The sequence below is a fragment of the Narcine bancroftii genome, chromosome 1, assembly GCF_036971445.1.
Source record: "Narcine bancroftii isolate sNarBan1 chromosome 1, sNarBan1.hap1, whole genome shotgun sequence".
In the NCBI taxonomy this organism is placed as follows: domain Eukaryota; kingdom Metazoa; phylum Chordata; class Chondrichthyes; order Torpediniformes; family Narcinidae; genus Narcine; species Narcine bancroftii.
In genome coordinates, this window is record NC_091469.1 from 3,522,036 (window position 1) to 3,544,138 (window position 22,103).

The window sequence follows — 22,103 nt, forward strand, 5'->3', positions numbered from 1 at the left end:
AAATTGTTCACGTTTTATTAAATTGTTCGCGCATTTTCCCACACTCTTTTATAAATTGTTATGTGTTAATAAAAGTGAAGTTTAATGCAAACCCTTGTATCCAGACTCATCTCTCTCGGATCTGACACTTTCTCAACCCAACAATAACCAATGTGAGGACTGACAGCAGGTTGCCGGGAGAGTCTCCAATGATAGATGGTGAAGATACTAGTGAGCCACACAGTGAAAATGATCACTGTCGGCTTTACTCACCATTATAACCCTAATTTCAACTTCGCATACATGACCGGGAGATATTTTTGTGCCACTTTTTGGGAAATAAAGTGGGTCTAACATACTATCAAATACAGTAATGTTATACGTGACGCTAGACACCGATGCTGTTGAATTACACGTCCCACCTCCTTTGTTCCTGAAATGCCGGCTTGCTGTGTAAAATGACACACTGACCCGGCATTATGCTGGCTTTGTTCAGTTCAGTGTAATCAACCAAAGCCAGCTTAGTGCTGGATCTTCTTTACAGCAATATTGCAGGATTTTTGTGTAAAAGGCATATATGACTCCAGTACCCAGTAAAATTAACACAAGAGTAAAATGTGTAAAGCTCTGAAAGTGAAAACTGTACTTATTTACTTAAAACAATTTTAATCATTAAAAAATCATTGGTAATGGAGAAAAACAATTGTTAAAATTCTTTGTCTTTGTAGAGTTAAATACCAGGCCCTTGCTTTTCATGGACACATTGAAATGATTTGAATGTATGGGTAGTACAGGTACACAATTCTTTATCCGGACATCTAAAATCCGGCAAGTGGGGAGAGACGGGCAGCGCGAGTCGGGCGGGGGAGAGACGGGCAGCGCGAGTCGGGCGGGGGAGAGACGGGCAGCGCGAGTCGGGCGGGGGAGAGACGGGCAGCGCGAGTCGGGCGGGGGAGAGACGGGCAGCGCGAGTCGGGCGGGGGAGAGACGGGCAGCGCGAGTCGGGCGGGGGAGAGACGGGCAGCGCGAGTCGGGCGGGGGAGAGACGGGCAGCGCGAGTCGGGCGGGGGAGAGACGGGCAGCGCGAGTCGGGCGGGGGAGAGACGGGCAGCGCGAGTCGGGCGGGGGAGAGACGGGCAGCGCGAGTCGGGCGGGGGAGAGACGGGCAGCGCGAGTCGGGCGGGGGAGAGACGGGCAGCGCGAGTCGGGCGGGGGAGAGACGGGCAGCGCGAGTCGGGCGGGGGAGAGACGGGCAGCGCGAGTCGGGCGGGGGAGAGACGGGCAGCGCGAGTCGGGCGGGGGAGAGACGGGCAGCGCGAGTCGGGCGGGGGAGAGACGGGCAGCGCGAGTCGGGCGGGGGAGAGACGGGCAGCGCGAGTCGGGCGGGGGAGAGACGGGCAGCGCGAGTCGGGCGGGGGAGAGACGGGCAGCGCGAGTCGGGCGGGGGAGAGACGGGCAGCGCGAGTCGGGCGGGGGAGAGACGGGCAGCGCGAGTCGGGCGGGGGAGAGACGGGCAGCGCGAGTCGGGCGGGGGAGAGACGGGCAGCGCGAGTCGGGCGGGGGAGAGACGGGCAGCGCGAGTCGGGCGGGGGAGAGACGGGCAGCGCGAGTCGGGCGGGGGAGAGACGGGCAGCGCGAGTCGGGCGGGGGAGAGACGGGCAGCGCGAGTCGGGCGGGGGAGAGACGGGCAGCGCGAGTCGGGCGGGGGAGAGACGGGCAGCGCGAGTCGGGCGGGGGAGAGACGGGCAGCGCGAGTCGGGCGGGGGAGAGACGGGCAGCGCGAGTCGGGCGGGGGAGAGACGGGCAGCGCGAGTCGGGCGGGGGAGAGACGGGCAGCGCGAGTCGGGCGGGGGAGAGACGGGCAGCGCGAGTCGGGCGGGGGAGAGACGGGCAGCGCGAGTCGGGCGGGGGAGAGACGGGCAGCGCGAGTCGGGCGGGGGAGAGACGGGCAGCGCGAGTCGGGCGGGGGAGAGACGGGCAGCGCGAGTGGAAATGGGTGGGGGTGGATACGGCAGCACAATTTGGGTGGGCTTAAATCTGGCTGTCCAAAATCTGGAAAAATCCAAAATTCAGAACACACTTTCCCCCAAGGGTTCCATATAAAGTATTGTGTACCTGTAATAACCAGTTTGATTACTATTACAATATTACCAAGGAAAATGAGACAAACTGCAGGTGAACATCAACAGACTAATTAGATGGTTTCAAAAGTGGAAAATTTGATCAGAGAAACGTGATGTAATTCATTTGATTAGTGAAAACGAAGCAAGGGCAAATATGATAAATGACATTTTAACAAATATGGCAAATAGGTGTTTAGCAAATATGATAAACAGTAGTTTAGAAAATGGAAGTTGCAGAAATTTATCAATATGCTACCTGAATTGGAGAACATGTCTCAAGAAGAAAAACTGAAATCAGGATTTTCTCTTTGGAGTGATAAAGGAATGGAAGCATAGATAGAGTGGACAGCCAGCAACTTTTTCCCAGGGTGGCAATGGCCAATACCAGAGAACATCAGTTTAATGTGAGTGGGGGAAAATTTAGGAGATTGTTTTTTTAAAAAAAAAAAGTGGTTGCTACCTGGAATACATTGCCATGGTGGTGGTGGAGGCTGATACAACAGCAGCATTTAAAATATTCTTGTATCAAGTGATGGATGCAAGAAAAGGTCATAGACTGTGAGCAAGGATTAGATTGATGTGCAGTAGGTTTATAATAGTTCAGCACATTCTATTCTTTGTCCCAGGATACTTGATTTTCTTGGCCAAGAAATGTACAAAATGCTGTTTAGGCCACAAATGAAATACTGTACACTCAAAGAACATGATGACAATCAAGAGAGGAGATTCAAGGATGTTGCCACAGATACAGAATTGCAGTTAAGTGGCCAGCTAAGCTGTGTTGTATTTTTTAAAAATAAAGCAGGATAAAGGAGTGAAAGATGAGAGGCCGAGACAAAATCCCAAAACAAACAAAACAACATGGAATTAAGTTAATAACCCAAATAATTAAGCAAGATCAAGGACATTTCCCCCTATTTAAAGTGTTGTAAAGTCTAGAATTAATTGCCTGAAAGTTACTGGGAGCAAAAACACTTACTGTGATGTTTCTTCTATTGTGATAAAGAAATGGGTTCTTTTGTATTACTTATATTTTACTATCAACTCACAAACCTCGTGGGACACATCCATTTTGTGCTTCTAACCCGACATGGGACATTCTGTCTCTGACACCCTCTAGTGGTCAGGAGGATCACCAACTCCCCATTCCACAAGATGGTAAATCTAGCAACATTACACAGTAATAATACCTAGTGTCGCTGAGAATATTCTCCCAGAATCACAGTGCGGCTTTCGCGCAAACAGAGGAACCACTGACATGGTCTTTGCCCTCAGACAGCTCCAAGAAAAGTGCAGAGAACAAAACAAAGGACTCTACATCACCTTTGTTGACCTCACCAAAGCCTTCGACACCGTGAGCAGGAAAGGGCTTTGGCAAATACTAGAGCGCATCGGATGTCCCCCAAAGTTCCTCAACATGATTATCCAACTGCACGAAAACCAACAAGGTCGGGTCAGATACAGCAATGAGCTCTCTGAACCCTTCTCCATTAACAATGGCGTGAAGCAAGGCTGTGTTCTCGCACCAACCCTCTTTTCAATCTTCTTCAGCATGATGCTGAACCAAGCCATGAAAGACCCCAACAATGAAGACGCTGTTTACATCCGGTACCGCACGGATGGCAGTCTCTTCAATCTGAGGCGCCTGCAAGCTCACACCAAGACACAAGAGAAACTTGTCCGTGAACTACTCTTTGCAGATGATGCCGCTTTAGTTGCCCATTCAGAGCCAGCTCTTCAGCGCTTGACGTCCTGCTTTGCGGAAACTGCCAAAATGTTTGGCCTGGAAGTCAGCCTGAAGAAAACTGAGGTCCTCCATCAGCCAGCTCCCCACCATGACTACCAGCCCCCCCACATCTCCATCGGGCACACAAAACTCAAAACGGTCAACCAGTTTACCTATCTCGGCTGCACCATTTCATCAGATGCAAGGATCGACAATGAGATAGACAACAGACTCGCCAAGGCAAATAGCGCCTTTGGAAGACTACACAAAAGAGTCTGGAAAAACAACCAACTGAAAAACCTCACAAAGATAAGCGTATACAGAGCCGTTGTCATACCCACACTCCTGTTCGGCTCCGAATCATGGGTCCTCTACCGGCACCACCTACGGCTCCTAGAACGCTTCCACCAGCGTTGTCTCCGCTCCATCCTCAACATCCATTGGAGCGCTCACACCCCTAACGTCGAGGTACTCGAGATGGCAGAGGTCGACAGCATCGAGTCCACGCGTCTGAAGATCCAGATGCGCTGGATGGGTCACGTCTCCAGAATGGAGGACCATCGCCTTCCCAAGATCGTATTATATGGCGAGCTCTCCACTGGCCACCGTGACAGAGGTGCACCAAAGAAAAGGTACAAGGACTGCCTAAAGAAATCTCTTGGTGCCTGCCACATTGACCACCGCCAGTGGGCTGATAACGCCTCAAACCGTGCATCTTGGCGCCTCACAGTTTGGCGGGCAGCAGCCTCCTTTGAAGAAGACCGCAGAGCCCACCTCACTGACAAAAGGCAAAGGAGGAAAAACCCAACACCCAACCCCAACCAACCAATTTTCCCTTGCAACCGCTGCAATCGTGTCTGCCTGTCCCGCATCGGACTGGTCAGCCACAAACGAGCCTGCAGCTGACGTGGACTTTTTACCCCCTCCATAAATCTTCGTCCGCGAAGCCAAGCCAAAGAAAACACAGTAATACAGTGTTCATTTCAATTTAAAGCTAAACAAAAACATTTACACAAACATCAACAGCACAAACTTTTAAAAGTGTGCAGTTCTTTTTCTTTAGAGATTCAGCCTGTCGGGTGCTTTGATAACGCGCGTGGATCTTCTCAACACAGCTCCGCTGGTCCACTACTGTCTAGCACTGGTGGTGTTTCCTCTGTTGCTGTGCAGACTCGATCGCCTGCACTTGTCTGTTCTTGCAGCGTCACTTGCATTTTCAGCAGACTCAATTCCTCCTCAGTATTTGACCATCCTCTTTCTGACAATGCAGGTTCTTAAATTTACTTCCTCCCAGAACAGTGGCCTTCTTGTCCCAGGTGTTGGAATCTCTGAGTCTCACTGTGTCATGTTATGCCAGTGGTCCTAAGCTTCTTGCTGACTTGTCACAAGTTTGATTTCTGTCTCTTTTGCAGACGCTTTTGTTTCCGTTTGACATTTCTGTTCTTGTTTGGGTCTGAAGAGTAGTGAAGTGTAGTGCGTGGTCTACATCTCATCAGGAGCTCAGTGGGTGACATGCCATGTTCAAGTAGTGAAGCTCTGTAATTCAACAGAGCTAGATTAGGATCTAAGCCAATGTCTTGTGTTTTCTTGAGCAACTGTTTAACTATGCAAACTTTGTTTTTACCATTTGACTGGGGATGCAGAGGATTTGAGGTCACATGTCAAAAATCATACTCTGCTGCAAAGTTCTGGAATGCTCCACAACTGTAGCATGGTCCAGACTATTTGAGGAATTTAATGTCTTGCAAAGATCAACTTCATGTATCTGATCATGAAGGCAGCAGACATGTTGGGAGGCAGCACCATCTCAGGATAGTTCGATAGATGGTCAATAACCAGCAGGTAATTTTTTACATCCAGGTGGAACAGATTAGTCCCAACTTTATGCCATGGCTCCTCTGGTAAGTCAGCTATGGTCATGCTTTGCATGATGCTTTAGACAGGTCTCACAGCTTGAAACCATCCTGTCAATGTCAGCATTTATACCTGGCCAATGAACAGCAGTTCTGACCCTCCTCTTGCATTTTTCCATCCCAAGATGTCTCTCATGTAGCCTTTTCAGCATCTCTTATCGCAGTGATTGAGGAATAATTCTGCTCGGAGTAGAAGCCCATTGACAACTCTCAGCTCTGCTCTGATGTTATAGTGTTGCTGACATTCACCTCTAGGCCAACCTTCATTCAGATTCTTGATGACCTTCTGCAGAACTATGTCTTTTTCTGTTTCAGCTGAGATCTGCTGGGATTTCATGTCAGATACGGGAAGTGATTCAGTGATCAGGTTCACGTGGAGATTCACATCTCTGTGGAACTCTTATTATGAGCTTCACTCTGTGTCATTGCCCTGGTCAGTGCATCAACCAGCACAAGTTTCCCTGGTGTGTACACCAATTCAAAGTCATAACAATGTAGCTTAATCATCAGTCTTTGGATTTGCGATGACATCTCATTGAGGTTTTTCTTGATAATGGCTATTAATGGCTTGTGGTCTGTCTCTGCCACAAATGTTGGTAGACAATGCACGTAGCTGTGAAATTTCTCAAGTCCATAGACCAGACCTAGGCACTCTTTCTCTATCTGCGCATATCGACATTCAAATTTTGTCATCGTCTTTGATGCTTATGCAACTGGCCTCCAATTTTCTCCCATAGCCTGAAGTACTATGGCACCTATTCCATCTTTCAAAGCATTTGTAGATATTTTTGTCCTTCTGGATGGGTCAAAGAACGTCAAAAGCACCAGTTCTGTAGTTAGAATGGTCTTTAGTCATCCCCATTCTTCCTTGTGGTTGGCCGTCCACTGAATTCACAATTATCATGTGACAACTCCCTCTGGTACATTGTTTGGTAAGACAGGTTTAGTATGAATTTACCAGTAAAATTTACCAGCACTCTCAATATACCCTTTTTGTCTCTGGGTCTGGGCATCTCTAGAATTGCTTTCACCTTGCTCTCCTCTGGCTCTACACCTGCATCCAACAGCTTTATCTCCCAGAAAGGTCATTTCCTTCACACCAAATTGACATTTTGCTCTGTTGAGATTTAATCCTTACTTCTGGATGCATTGTAGCACTTCGATGAGCCTCTTGTTGTGTTGCTCCTGTGTAGATCCCCAGAGGATCATGTCATCTATGTACACGCATACCCCATTTATACCTTCTGTGATGTGCTCCATTATCCTGTGAAATACTTCAGAAACAGAGGAAATTCCAAAAAGCATCCTCAGTCAAGAGTATCAGTCAAATGGTGTATTAAATGTACAGTCTTTTGTGCTATCATCATCCAGTTTTATTTGTTAGAAGCCCTAGGATGCATCCAATTTAGTGAAAAACTTTGCACTAGCTGTCTCACTTGTAATTTCATCCCTGGTTGGAAATTGATAATGTTCCCTCTTCATATTGGCATTCAAGTCTATTTAGTTCATGCATACGCGTCGGTCACCATTCTTCCTTTTGACACAATACATTGAATTCACCCATTCTGTGGGCTCCTCCACTTTCTTTATGACCCTGGTGATGTCATTCAGTCGAGTTCCTGCTTGAGCTGGTCTTTTGATGATACTGGAACTCACCTTGGGACATGCACTACTGGCTGTGAGTTCTATAACTGTATCTTATAGGTGAATGGTAGAACACCAAACCCCTTAAAGATGTCTGGAAAGTGATCCAGTATTTCCTTTACACTGTTCTGTGCATTGGTACTGTTAATGCTGTACACCCTCTTGACTAGGCCCAAGTTTTCACATGCTGTCACCAAGCAATGAGGCACGTCCATCTGAAATTATTGCAAATGTGAGGTGTGCTCTTTACTTTTAACTTTCACCTTTAACCTTCACCTTTTGTCTACATGTCCCTTTCATGTCAATATGCTGTCCATTGTAGGCCTTGATCTGAACAGAATTTGGATGGATGTGTGGCTTTATCTTCATTGCCCCGACGTCATGCTCACAGATCAAATTGGCCTTTGCACCTGTTCCCCAACTTGAAAGAAATATCTCCTCCATTTGCATGAAAATGGCACCATCCACTTGTCCTGCTCAACTCTGTTAACACTTGGCTACTCAATGTCCGCTTGAAACCTTCCTGCTCTAGCATGCCCACAAAGAATGCATTACTGAGGGTAGTTTCTTCTGCAGTGAGCACATTTTCACTTTGGAAAAACATTGTTTTGCATAGTGATTCTGTCCTTTGCACTTTTTACAGAGTTTTCCATAGGCTGAGCATTGTTTTGGTTCATGTTGAGTGTCACATCATTTACAAGTGAATGGCCCTCCGGGTTTCTGTTGTTTTCTATGTCTCATTCTCTGTTTATATGTGCGTCCAGATACTGTGACTACGACTGTGCCTTTGTTTTCACGGCCCTTGCACTGTCACTGAACTTTTCTGTGTGCTGCAGCGCTAATTCTCTGGCATGGCATATCTTCACAACCCCAGCTAAGGTAAGCGCTATCTCTCATTGCAATCTCTCACTTTCTTGTCAATAATTCCGAACACAATTTGATCACAGATCTTTGAATCTTGAAGCAATCCAAAATGACATATTCTTGCTTTCAAGTCTGTTAAAAAAGTGCCAAAGCTTTCTGCCTGCAGCTGCGTGTGCACATGAAACACATCTCTCTTTGGTAAGCAGTGTCCATCAAACAGTTTTGATAACCTTGTCAAACAAACGTGCTGAAAACTTCTAGTGCTTGACATCCCGCCATAGTAAGTAGCAGTGCAATTCAATTTATCCAGTTTGCTAGCGAGTCCAATGGCTTGCAGATACAGGAGGGATCATTGTTTGAACAACCACCACTCGTGGTCGACATTCACAGTCCAATTTACAATGTTAGGCGACCTCACACTTTCCATGTCTCCTGCTGATACCCACTCCTGCTACCATGTGATGTTTCTTCTATGGTGATAAAGAAAATGTGGTGATACCTCTGCTTACGATCTGTGTATGGCTAGCCCGCCACCGCCCAGTGACTCCTCCCCTTGGAACCTCTTAATAAAGGCTGTTACCCCCTGACCCTTCCCTCAGTATGAGCTTCGGACTCAGGCCAAGCAACATGAGTGTACATACAGTTTTAAACAATTAAAAGCCTATCGTTCAATCAACTTCTTGACTTTGAAGTTATTGATAGTATATCAGAAACTTAGGTTCTTTTGTATTACTTATTATCAACTCATGACCTGGTTGTGCATCCAAACCGAATTGGGACATTCTGTCTCCAATGCCCTGTAGTGGTCAGGAGGATCACCAACTTCCAATCACCACACCTACCACTTTAGACCAGTACAGAATGAACAATGAGAGGCCAAGGCAGCAATGGACAAAAATTTAGAAAAGTGGGGTCACCCAGAAAATCAATTTTTGTTCATTATGAAATTTTTAGGATGCTGATACTGGAATCTGCAGACCTTCAACCCTAAACCTTCATTCCTTTCCCTCCACAGGAGTTGTTGGAATCGGAACCCCATGAGTTCCTCCAGCATTTACCCCATATAGAAATAATTTCTCTGCCCTTACATCGCATGCTTTTCGGACTTCATTTATATCGAGTAACGAGCCACGGCCTATTCAATTATTCTGCGCGTACAACCTCCTCCTCCTCTCACCACGTTGGGATTTGTTTGGACATTGGGAATGGAAGAAGTACATAACGGTGCACAGAACCGAGGTGTAAAATTCAAGCTCTCAAGTTGTCAGTCTATCCCGCTTCCGACCAACTGAAGCCATCGCTTATTCAGACAACGTACGTGATGGGTAAACACGTGCAAGAGAACAGGCATCGTCTTACACTATAGGAAGCCCTTTGAGGCTGGAATTTGATTTCTGCTTTACCTCATAAAACCCGTATCTGTCGTGATCGTATCTCCCGGAGAAACCTGAAGTTTGTTAACCTCGACCGGTAACGAAACACGCTTTCGCAGCGTTGCCAGCCGAATGTCCACCGCCATGTTTGTGACTGGCAGATCGCAGGCAACCAGTGTTAATGGGCGGCCGGCGTCGGTGGGCTTCCGCCATCTTTAATATGGGCAAACCCTCCGCCTCCGAAACACAAACAAATTATGGTGGTTTACAGATTCCAAACAAACACAGAAGCATCTGCAGGTCATGGAAATCTGGAGGAAAAAGTGAAAGTGCTGGAAACTAGCCGACCGGAGAACATTTATGGAGAGAGAAAAACATTTCAAGTCAAGATCATTTATTCGATTATTTTCAACAAAGACCCCGATGGATCTGACAAAAGGTCAGCGATGTGAAACCCAAATTTAGGTTCCTGCCACAGAAGGAGGAGGCAGAGAATCTTCCTTAAACAATCGGGACTCCTTTCATCACATGTAATATTTGCTGGTTTTTGTACCCGAATTCGACACCTACCAACAATTTAACCACGATCTCCAAGTTTTTTTTGACGAACCGTCTTCTTTCGCTTGCTTATTACTAAGAACAAATATTCTAATTGTTCGTTTACAGATGAGTCCCCAGGCTTTGGTTCTCCTCCCTAAAAAATGCGTGACCTGCTGAGTTTCTCCAACACCTTTCTGTTTGCTCAACACCATCACCTACCATGTAAACTTTATTAAAAGGGGTACATCGCATATTATTTGCAACTCATATTTCATTTGCCTCTCTGCTTTCCTAAAAACATTCAAGAAGCAGAGATAATGGTTTTACATTGATGACCTTTCATCAGGTTATTGGCTTGAAATATTAACTTTCTCCACAGACAGTTGCTGAAAATTTCAAGCATGTCCTTTTATTTCAAACACATGGTCAATTTTCTCATGAGAATAGGTAGATTGGGTGTCGGTCCCCCCAGACCACAGGAAGCTAAGGTTAATAAGATTAAGAGGACATAGATATGGTCAGTGGTCACAATCTTTTTTCCATGGTTAGGAAGTCTAGACCTAGAAGGCTACGATTTGATTAAAGGTGAGAGGGGAAAGATTTAAGGGCAGTCTCTTTGTTCCTTGAAGAAGAACAACCTTGCTTCATTTTAACGCTTAAACAACTTTATTTTTTCAGCAGCTTGAACCAACAATGCACTCAACTGCTGTCATAGTCTCCATTTTGTTACAGCGCCATCAACATTCATTGCCTATTGAGAAAGTAAAAACACAAAATGCTGGGGAAACTCAGCAGGTCAAACAGTGTCCTTTATGTAGCAAAGGCAAAGATACATAACTGACGTTTCGGGCTTGAGCCCTTCATCATAGTTTGAGAAAATGCCGTCAAGTGTCTGAACAAAGGAGTGGGGGGAGGAGGGTGGCAAGGCAAGAAATGAAAGATGGAGAAAGGAGGGAGGGGACAGCAGCAATAAGGAGCGGGGGATGGTACTGCTGTGTGGGTGAAAAAACTGGAAGGACAGGAAAGGGGGAGGGGAAAGAAAAGACAAGCAGGTTTAATGGAAAGCAGTATATGGCGAGCTCTCCACTGGCCACCGTGACAGAGGTGCACCAAAGAAAAGGTACAAGGACTGCCTAAAGAAATCTCTTGGTGCCTGCCACATTGACCACCGCCAGTGGGCTGATAACGCCTCAAACCGTGCATCTTGGCGCCTCACAGTTTGGCGGGCAGCAGCCTCCTTTGAAGAAGACCGCAGAGCCCACCTCACTGACAAAAGGCAAAGGAGGAAAAACCCAACACCCAACCCCAACCCACCAATTTTCCCTTGCAACCGCTGCAATCGTGTCTGCCTGTCCCGCATCGGACTGGTCAGCCATAAACGAGCCTGCAGCTGACGTGGACTTTTTACCCCCTCCATAAATCTTCGTCCGCGAAGCCAAGCCAAAGACAAAAGAAAGAAAAGAAAGTCAATGTTCAGGCCATGTGGCTGGAGGGTGGTCAGCCAGAAAATACGGTGTTGTTCCTCTAATCTGTAGATGGTCTTGGTGGGACAGTACATAAGGCCATGGACAGACATTTGAGCATGGGACTGTGACCCAGAATTGAAATGGTTGGCCACTGGGAGGTCATTGTGGTTGCAAACAGAGCAGAGGTGCTGAGCAAAGCCATCTCCCAGTCTGTAACCGGTCTTTTCAATGTAGAGAATGGCACAAGCGTGCACTAGATGCAGTAGATAAGTCCTCTAGATGTTCAAGTGAAGTGTTGCTTCATGTGAAAGGCCTGTTTTTGGTCCTGGGCCGTGGTGAGGGAAGCAATCTGGCTGCAACCGTACACCCATCCCTCCCCACCTATTGCACTCCCAGCACCTTCCCCAGGAGGTGCAACAATTGCAGCCACACCGCTTTCACCATGTCACAGACTGGAAGACTGCTTCACTCAGCACCTCGCTCTGTTCACAATCACAGCAACCTCCCAGTGGCCGACCATTCAATTCTGGGTCACCCTCCCGCACTCACATGTCTGTCCATGGCCTTATGTATTGACTACCCGCAGATTGGAGGAACAACTTATTTTCCATCTGGGGACATGGTATGAACATTGACTTTACTGCTTTCCATTAAACCTATTTTCATTTTCTTCCCCCTACCTTTTTCAGGTCCTTCCAGTTCTTTCATCCACCAGTCCCACCATCTTCCCACCCCCCAACCCCCCCCCCCCCAATTGCTGCTGTTCTCTCTCTCTTTTCTCCACATCTCTTGCCTTGCCACCCACCCCCCACCCTTTTGTTTGGACGCTTGCTGGCATTTTCTCATACTTTGATGGAGGGCATAAGCCCAAAACATCAGATATCTATCTTTGTCTTTGCTACATAAAAGTCACTGACCTGCTGAGCTTCTCCAGAATTTTGTGTTTTACCTTCAACCACAGTGTGTACAGAATTTTGTGATTTTCTTTTGCCTACTGGAAAATGTAGTTCTTTATTCTCTTTTTGGCTTGGCTTCGCGGACGAAGATTTATGGAGGGGGTAAAAAGTCCACGTCAGCTGCAGGCTCGTTTGTGGCTGACCAGTCCGATGCGGGACAGGCAGACACGATTGCAGCGGTTGCAAGGGAAAATTGGTTGGTTGGGGTTGGGTGTTGGGTTTTTCCTCCTTTGCCTTTTGTCAGTGAGGTGGGCTCTGCGGTCTTCTTCAAAGGAGGCTGCTGCCCGCCAAACTGTGAGGCGCCAAGATGCACGGTTTGAGGCGTTATCAGCCTCAAGTTCTTTATTATACATGCATAATAACACATATTTCCCCTTTTTAAAACAAAAAAAAGAAAAAAAATCCACAAACACAATACTATGTCTACATAACAAGTGTATCTACATTCTGTGGCCTGTTGTTGGAATCTAGGGGTTAAAACATTATGAAAGAAATGATTAATTAATAAGTTTATATGTACTGCATGGTTCAGGGAAAAAGAGGAATGTGATTAAGTGGCAATCACAGCATGGAGCAAAGTTGGCTGAGCAAAATTGTCTGCTCCCAAATACAGGGAGAGGAAATGCATAAAATGATTTAGGAGGAATGCTCAAACTGAAGGAGGTGGTGAGTAGCACAGGAGACACAGGCCAGACCAGAACAAAGAATGGCCTGCAAGAAACAAAGGGAATGGAAAACCAGTCTAGGAGGAAGGTTAAGGCAGGAGGAGGTGTTAAAGAGAACAGCAGAAATTGGCCAGACAGGAACAGAATGGTGATTAGAAATATCTGGGGATGAATTAATTTCTGATCAAAACAACAGGATAGTCTGGCCTGGAGGATTAAGATGGGAGTGCTACACCCCAGATATCTGCAAAACAGGAGATGACTTGTGATAACCCTTATGCAAAAAGATCTAGCAAAGGAAGACAACTTTTGTTCTGTATGATAATGAAATCTAGCAAAGGAAGCCAACTTTTGTTCTGTATGATAAGGTTGATCTATATAAACTGAGCCAACTGGACAATAGGGGTCAGTCTTGGGGAGTAGCTCACTGTGCAGGTGACCTATGAACTAATGAGTGACCCAGAGCTCTGTTAAGTTTTATTCTTGTGCTGTGTAATAAATTGACTGTTGAACCGAATACCTTCTCCTATCACTTCATTCAAAGAACACGCTGGACTCAGACTACACATAGACTAAATTAAGAGTAAGGTAAAGCCAGAGTCCGACAATTTGGTGACCCCGACGTGATGAAGATGGAGAAGTGACGGAAGAAAAAGATACGAAACACCGGTCGATTGTGGTGTGGTGATAACAACAAGAGGCCATTCAACAAAAGGTGGTAAGCAGACGCCTGTTTAAACGAAGTTCTGCTATTGGCAACGATAAAATTGTGTGTTGTCACTACTCTCCAAAAGTCCTAGTTAAAGCCAAAGAATAAAAGTTTCAGGGGTTAGAGTCCCCTGCAAGAAACGGGGGTTAGAGTCCCCCGTAAGGAACTGCGGTTAGAGTCTCCTGTAAGAAGCGGGGATTAGAGTCCCCTGCAAGAAAAAGGGGGTTAGAGTCCCCCTAGTAGAACGGGGTTAGAGTCCCCTGTAGAAAAAGGGGGTTAGAGTCCCCCTAGTAGAACGGGGTTAGAGTCCCCTGTAGAAAAAGGGGGTTAGAGTCCCCCTAGTAGAACGGGGTTGGAGTCCCCTCGTAGCGATCTCGAGAGATAGGTTTAGACATTTGGCCAATTAGAATAAGATGTATGGTGATGGTTATTTGCTTCTATAGTGTGTAATAAGTATTTGATTAAGGATCGTGTACCATAGTAGTGTATAAGTATCTGTATAAGGTGCATTGTGATAGTTATTTGTTTCTGTAGTGTGTAATAAGTATTTGATTAAGGATCGTATACCATAGTAGTGTATAATAAGTATCTGTATAAGGTGTATTGTGTTATAGTTATTTGCTTCTATAGTGTATAAGTATCTGTTTAAGAATCGTATAGTGTATCATAATAGTTTATAATAAGTATTTGTTTAAGGTTTGTGTACAGTGTGCCGCTGGTGTTTAAAATAACGTGGGAAGGGTTGAAGTAGATTGCAGGGTGGCAAAATCCTACCGGGGACAGACCCAGTGAAGTACGAAGTCTAAAGGGTTAAAAATCAGAACATAAGATGGAAGGAGTAATTAGGGATGTAGGGCAAGAGTTCGGGGAAGACAGATGGGATCCCCCATCTGTAAACCGACAGTGGGAAAAAACAAGGAATCAATTACTGGGGGGATTACCGAAGGGAGAGGAGGTACAGTCTATGGCACGGTACGAACAGATATGGAAAGAACTGCAGAGTCAGGGGAAGGTACCACGAGGGTTTGAAAAATCTGGCTGGTACTGTACTTAGGAGAAGCAGAGAGGGAAGCAGCCAAGGAGGTACAGGAACATGAGGCAAAGGGACAATGATCTATATGGAATAGAAGAAGGCTTAAACAACAGAAAGAAGTGAAGGAACAGAGAAGGGCAGATTTACACATTATGACATTGGCTTGCATGGCTGTGGAAGCGAACCTTCAACATGATATTAAAAAGGGATCCCATATCACTAAGGAGAATACGGGGGAGGTTAAGCCGTCAGCCCCGTTATATCCAAAGTTACCGGAGACATTGCCACCACCTTATCCTATTCCCCAAATGCCAGCAATGCAGATAAATGAGGGAATAGTGAATGTCACTGAATTAGCAGGTCACGAACTCCAGGAGGCGAAGGAGAGACTTAAGAGAGTTATGCAGGAAAGGGTGGAGGAAATGAAGGAGTTAACGAAGGAAATACAGAATGATGTATGTAAAGTGAGGGAAACTAGTATGCGACTGGAAAAAACAAATGAGAGAGAGCAAGAACAGACACTTGAGAATGCCTTCTCGGTAGGAATGTCAGAGGATCACTCGACCCCCACTCCTCACAATAGACAAAAGGAGTCAGAGGATGAGGAGATCTTGACCTTTTTGAGTCAGTGTAAGGAGAGTTGGACGGATAAAGCAGGAGTACACCCAGCCACAGATCCCTTGCAGACTACACTCTTTAGGGCTGCAGTAACGAGCGGACTGCCAGCTGATGTTAGGGAGGCGTTAGAGAATAACCCTGATATTCCTGGCTGCTCGAGTGAGCAATGGGAAAAACATTTGACCCATCACATGAAACGTTACAGGGCTAAGCAAAAGGAGGTCAAACAAACTACGGAGTCGGCACAAGTGCAACTCCTTAAACTTCAATTGGAAGAGGCTAGGAAAAAGGCAAATGAGAAAAAAAAGAATTCCTCAAAGGGTGTGAACCAGATGATTCAGCAGCCAACGCAGCCACCACAAGGGAATAATATGAGTTGGCACCCGGCCCCATATTGGGCTCCGGGTCCCACCTATGTGGCCAGAATGGGAGGTCCAATGGGGGGATTCCGAGTAAGAGGGAGAGGTCGGGGTGCTCCACGAATGCAGCCAGCCATATGTTTTGTATGTGGTCAGCCAGGACACTGGAAGAGAGACTGCCCCCTAGTTTGGGGTCCTCAGGACACTGGGGGAAGGGGATATGGACCACCACAAAATGAGCATTGGGTCCAGCCCCAGAGATCGTCAGTGCCACCCCTGGTACATCAGGCACCCCATGCGGCTTTAGCTCCGAAGAGACAATTCCCTTTGCTGATAGAGGAGGAGCAATATTGCCCACAGTGTCGGAGGCCGAGCACCCACGAGCAGGCTAGGTTGGCAGACCCTTTCCTGCAGATTAAAGTAATGGACATGGAAGTATCCTTTTTAGTGGATACGGGAATCAGATTTTCAACACTCACTGGTGCTGAGTTTCAAGCTAAAACATCATCCTCTAGCGTCCAGCTGATAGGGTTCTCGGGTACACCAGAAAATCTGCCGTTTTCTACACCACTAGTCACTTCTGTGGCGGGACAGACTTTTACACATCAATACATTTTGTCAGCCAGGTGCCCTACCAATCTTTTGGGCAGAGACCTACTGGTCAGGTGCGGAGCATCGATCCTTTGTGGACCCAGCGGAATAGAGGTCACCTTTCCAAATGGATATTCTATGAACTGTTCATTTACTACACTTCATTCCGGTTCTCAGATGTTGTTGGCGGCAGCTGGAGGATCCGCGTCTGAGGGACAATGGGCTGACATTTACTGGGGGCTGTTGGAACCGGAGGACCCACAAAAGGGAGGGCTGCTAAAGCTTTATAATCAATGGAAGCCGTGGATCCAGACGTTACACCCATATACCCCTCCCTCGGACCCCCTCCATGTTACCTTCTTTTACGATAGAGATGGGGTTGAAATTTATCAGCATGCCTTTTATGAAGAGGTAGAAGGCATGCAATGGGAGATTAATTCGGACTACATAGTGGTAGGAAAGGAGGGAGTGGCCGCTACGGTGGCACTGACATCTGAGCAGCTGGAATGGTATGTGATGGCTGGTGAGGCCATTCCTCGTCACCCTTGCAATTGGCACTACTCACCAGGCAAAAGATTTGGGACCAATGTGTCGGAACTTGATGTCCCTAAGTGACTGGTCCGATACCCAAATACCGACAGTGCAGTTCTCCTCATCTGGTCAGGCATACAGGATTTTGTCCCCGACATATGATCAAGTCCTCCTTGAGCATAGACAGATTGAACGCTTTCATGGTAGAGAGAAGATGGATCACCCCGACTCGGCCCCTAGGCTAGATTCTCTCCCTGAGAACCTGTGGTCAGTGGGATCAGCAGATGTGGGTTTTTGTCAGCAGGTTGATCCCATAACCTTCGAACTGTCAGATTACACCCCTATTTGGCAGATGCAGTATCCCCACAAACCTGAAGCTGAGGAAGGTTTGGCAGATACCATTGATGGCCTTATGTATTCAGGGGTGTTGGAACATTCGTGTTCTAGTTGGAATACACCCATCTTACCTGTTCCTAAACAAGAAACGGGCAAATATCGGATGGCCCATGACTTAAGGTGCATCAATGGTATTGTGAGAACACCCACAGTTTCAGTACCAAACCCATATACTGCCATGACTGCTTTAACCCCTAACCACAAGTGGTTCTCTTGCATAGATTTAGCGAATGTTTTCTTTTGCTTGCCGCTGGCAGAACCATTAAGAGATGTGTTTTCATTCACATATAGAGGTAGAAAGTTGCGGTATACTTGACTCCCGCAGGGCTTTATCTTATCCCCAGGGATTTTCAATCAGGTTTTGAAAGAACAGCTGGGGGGGCTAGCATTGCCAGGTGGGGTAGTTCTGATCCAGTATGTAGATGACATCCTATTAGCAGCACCTGATCATAATTCCTGTTTGGAGGCCACCTGTCTCCTGCTAGTGCAGCTGTTCAAGGCAGGCTTTAAAGTCTCTCGCTCAAAGCTGCAATGCTGCAGACAGGTGGTCACCTTTTTAGGTAGAATGGTCTCAGCGAAAGGCACAGGGATTTCCCCTGCACATCGAACAGCGATCCTACATCATCCAAAACCAAAGACAGTTAAGGAAATGCTTTCGTTTTTGGGTTTGTCAGTTATAGTAGGCAGTTTATCCCATCGTATGGTGAGTTGACACATCCACTGCGAACTTTGGTGAATGAGCAGGGGATGAGGAATCTGGGAGCTACACTTGATTGGACTGCATAGGCTGAGATGAGTTTTATTCTATTGAAGCAAGCTCTTACAACAGCTATAGATTTGGCGATTCCAAATTATAAACTACCTTTCTTTTTGGATGTTTCTGAAAAAGCACACACAATTGATGGTGTTCTTTTTCAGAAAAAAGGGGGTGGAAGATGTGTGCTCATGTATGTGAGTATCACACTAGACCCGACGGAAGACAGACACCCACCATGTACGAGACATGCAGCGGGAGTAGCAAAGATTCTACAAAAGGTGGCACACATAGTAATGGGACATGGCCTGACGGTATTAACAACACATAGTATTGTAGCATTTGTGAGCTCGACAGCATTTACAATAACTTCACTAAGGCAGACGAGACTAGAAAAGATCCTGAATGCTCCAAATGTTACATTTACCCATGAAGGCATTAACATGGCAGACAATATGGGAGAGGGAGAACCACACTGTTGTGAGAAGAGGGTAGTAAAGGATATTAAAATAAGACCTGACTTACAGGCTACACCCTTAAGAGAACCAGATGAAACCTTGTTTACAGATGGGTGTTGTAGATGGGTGTTGTTACAGACACCCCACAGATGGATTGAAAGCTGCCTATGCGGTGGTATGAAAAAACTACAGGAGGATTTGAAGAAATCATTTCAGGGACAGTGAGAGGAAAGGAGTCAGCACAACTCGCAGAACTACAGGAAATGATAGCAGCATTAGAATGGGCAGAAGGGAAGGAGGTCAATATATATACAGACTCGGCATATGTGGTAGGGACAATACAGGTTGAGCTTAGTCAATGGATTAGAAGTGGGTTTTTAACAGCAGCAATGACCCCAATTAAACACGAGAAGGACGTTAGGAAACTGGCTGAGGCCCTCCTGAAACCAAGGGCATTAGCAGTTCTTAAATGTAAAGGACATGATAGAACAGATACGATGGTGGCTCAGGGAAATCAGGAAGCGGACATGGCCGCTAAAAAGGGCAGCAGGATACGGCCCTCAGTTTATTATGATACAGGCAGACAGAACAGCACATGACTTATTACCACCGTGTAGGGTAGAAGTAATAATACAGGAACAAGCAAAGGCATCACCTCAGGAAAGGATGGTATGGGAGGAAAGGGGGGCAACCGAGGATCAAGGACTATGGAGATCGACAGACGGGAGGCCAGTTTTACCATCTGGACTCATGAAACCCCTCCTCGAGGAGGCGCATGGGCTAACACACTGTGGAAAGAAGCAGATGATAAGGTATTTGATACATTGGTGGCACCCCTTCCTGCCGGCGATGGTGGAGAACCATATTAGAGAGTGTGAGGTATGTATAACTTTCAATGTCAAGGCGACTGTAAAGCCACATGAAGGACAGTTCCCGTTACCTAAGTTACCAGGGCAGGAAATTGTACTTGATTATACGGACATGATTGAGAGGGTAAGTGGCTATCGATACCTCTTAGTAGCAGTAGATGTGTTCACAGGGTGGCCGGAGGCACTCCCTGCCAAAAGAGAAGATGCAAGGATGGTATGTAAATTCCTGATCAACCAGTATATTCCGAGACACGGATTTCCTAGAAAAATTAGGTCCGATAATGGAAGTCATTTTAAGAATAACGATGTACAGGAGGTAGAAGCGATGTTGGGATTGAAACATGCCTTTGGAACGGTGTACCATCCACAATCCCAAGGGAAAGTGGAGAGGATGAACCAAACAATAAAAGGTAAGATCGGGAAAGTACAGGCACGGACCAAACTAAATTGGGTGGATGCGTTGCCCCTGGCATTAATGTCAATAAGGAGTTCGGTAAGTTCTGTGACAGGATTTACTCCATATGAACTACAAACGAGGCACCAGTTTCCGGGACCGGGAGCCGGAATTCAGACTACGAAGAATGAGGTAAGTTCAATGGGATGCAAGCTTTATTATGATAAACTAATGGCTCTGGTGTCAGATTTTTCACAACAGGTCACAAGTCCCAACAGAAAAGGGGAAACACCGATACCATCAGTCGCGGAGTGGGTTCTGCTAAAGGTCATCAAGAGAAAGTGGTCGGAGCCCAGGTGGACAGGACCCTACAGAGTGGCGGAGAGGACGTCCCACGCGGTTCGACTACAGGGAAAAGGCGAGACGTGGTATCATTGGAGTCAGTGTCCAGCAACGGACCCACCGATACGGACACTGGAACAGATTCGAACAGAGATGACTGGGACTCTGTGAAGAAACCACAGACTAAGAACTTTTTGAACGGTCCCTTTAAAGAGACTATTGGATTACGGTGACTGTATTTCAGTATTTGAAGTGATATTTCTATATTGAAGTCAACAGAATTTAGGGGGCTGTGATGGACACTATGTGGGGACTATGGGTGATGTTGTTCCTAGCCCTTGAAGCATCTGGAGAAGGAAACAACTGTACAAAGTGTTTGTGGTCAGCCTGGGAGGCCCATAACGAACCGAAACAGTACTTTGCGGATTGGACTGACATTCCTGAACACTGTGTTGGGGCCCCCACTGGACTGAAGTGTGTTCATAATGGCCAAGTTTGTGAGGTTAAGTTTAACAAGGGGTCGGAGATGCAGGTCCTTGCAAAAACTCCTGAGGTCTTGGTCCCATAAGTTAACTGGTGGTTGGTCTCATTTTCATGAGACCAAAAGGGGGACTGTTGGAATCTAGGGGTTAAAACATTATGAAAGAAATGATTAATTAATAAGTTTATATGTACTGCATGGTTCAGGGAAAAAGAGGAATGTGATTAAGTGGCAATCACAGCATGGAGCAAAGTTGGCTGAGCAAAATTGTCTGCTCCCAAATACAGGGAGAGGAAATGCATAAAATGATTTAGGAGGAATGCTCAAACTGAAGGAGGTGGTGAGTAGCACAGGAGACACAGGCCAGACCAGAACAAAGAATGGCCTGCAAGAAACAAAGGGAATGGAAAACCAGTCTAGGAGGAAGGTTAAGGCAGGAGGAGGTGTTAAAGAGAACAGCAGAAATTGGCCAGACAGGAACAGAATGGTGATTAGAAATATCTGGGGATGAATTAATTTCTGATCAAAACAACAGGATAGTCTGGCCTGGAGGATTAAGATGGGAGTGCTACACCCCAGATATCTGCAAAACAGGAGATGACTTGTGATAACCCTTATGCAAAAAGATCTAGCAAAGGAAGACAACTTTTGTTCTGTATGATAATGAAATCTAGCAAAGGAAGCCAACTTTTGTTCTGTATGATAAGGTTGATCTATATAAACTGAGCCAACTGGACAATAGGGGTCAGTCTTGGGGAGTAGCTCACTGTGCAGGTGACCTATGAACTAATGAGTGACCCAGAGCTCTGTTAAGTTTTATTCTTGTGCTGTGTAATAAATTGACTGTTGAACCGAATACCTTCTCCTATCACTTCATTCAAAGAACACGCTGGACTCAGACTACACATAGACTAAATTAAGAGTAAGGTAAAGCCAGAGTCCGACAATTTGGTGACCCCGACGTGATGAAGATGGAGAAGTGACGGAAGAAAAAGATACGAAACACCGGTCGATTGTGGTGTGGTGATAACAACAAGAGGCCATTCAACAAAAGGTGGTAAGCAGACGCCTGTTTAAACGAAGTTCTGCTATTGGCAACGATAAAATTGTGTGTTGTCACTACTCTCCAAAAGTCCTAGTTAAAGCCAAAGAATAAAAGTTTCAGGGGTTAGAGTCCCCTGCAAGAAACGGGGGTTAGAGTCCCCCGTAAGGAACTGCGGTTAGAGTCTCCTGTAAGAAGCGGGGATTAGAGTCCCCTGCAAGAAAAAGGGGGTTAGAGTCCCCCTAGTAGAACGGGGTTAGAGTCCCCTGTAGAAAAA

General features: G+C 46.3%; 1 protein-coding gene across 3 annotated transcripts in view; it reads right to left on the reverse strand.

Annotated features, from left to right (window-relative positions):
• exosc2 (exosome component 2) overlaps positions 1-22,103 on the reverse strand; it is an 82,744-nt gene that overhangs the window by 50,732 nt on the left and 9,909 nt on the right. For 2 of the 3 annotated variants that reach the window (XM_069918760.1, XM_069918753.1), the window contains exon 2: positions 9,653-9,933. In XM_069918760.1, coding sequence (XP_069774861.1) covers positions 9,653-9,768 — 116 coding nt within the window. In that variant the 5' untranslated portion in view covers positions 9,769-9,933. Of the gene's footprint in view, positions 1-9,337; positions 9,467-9,652; positions 9,934-22,103 lie in introns of those variants that run through there. The other variant, XM_069918768.1, reaches the window with a different exon arrangement.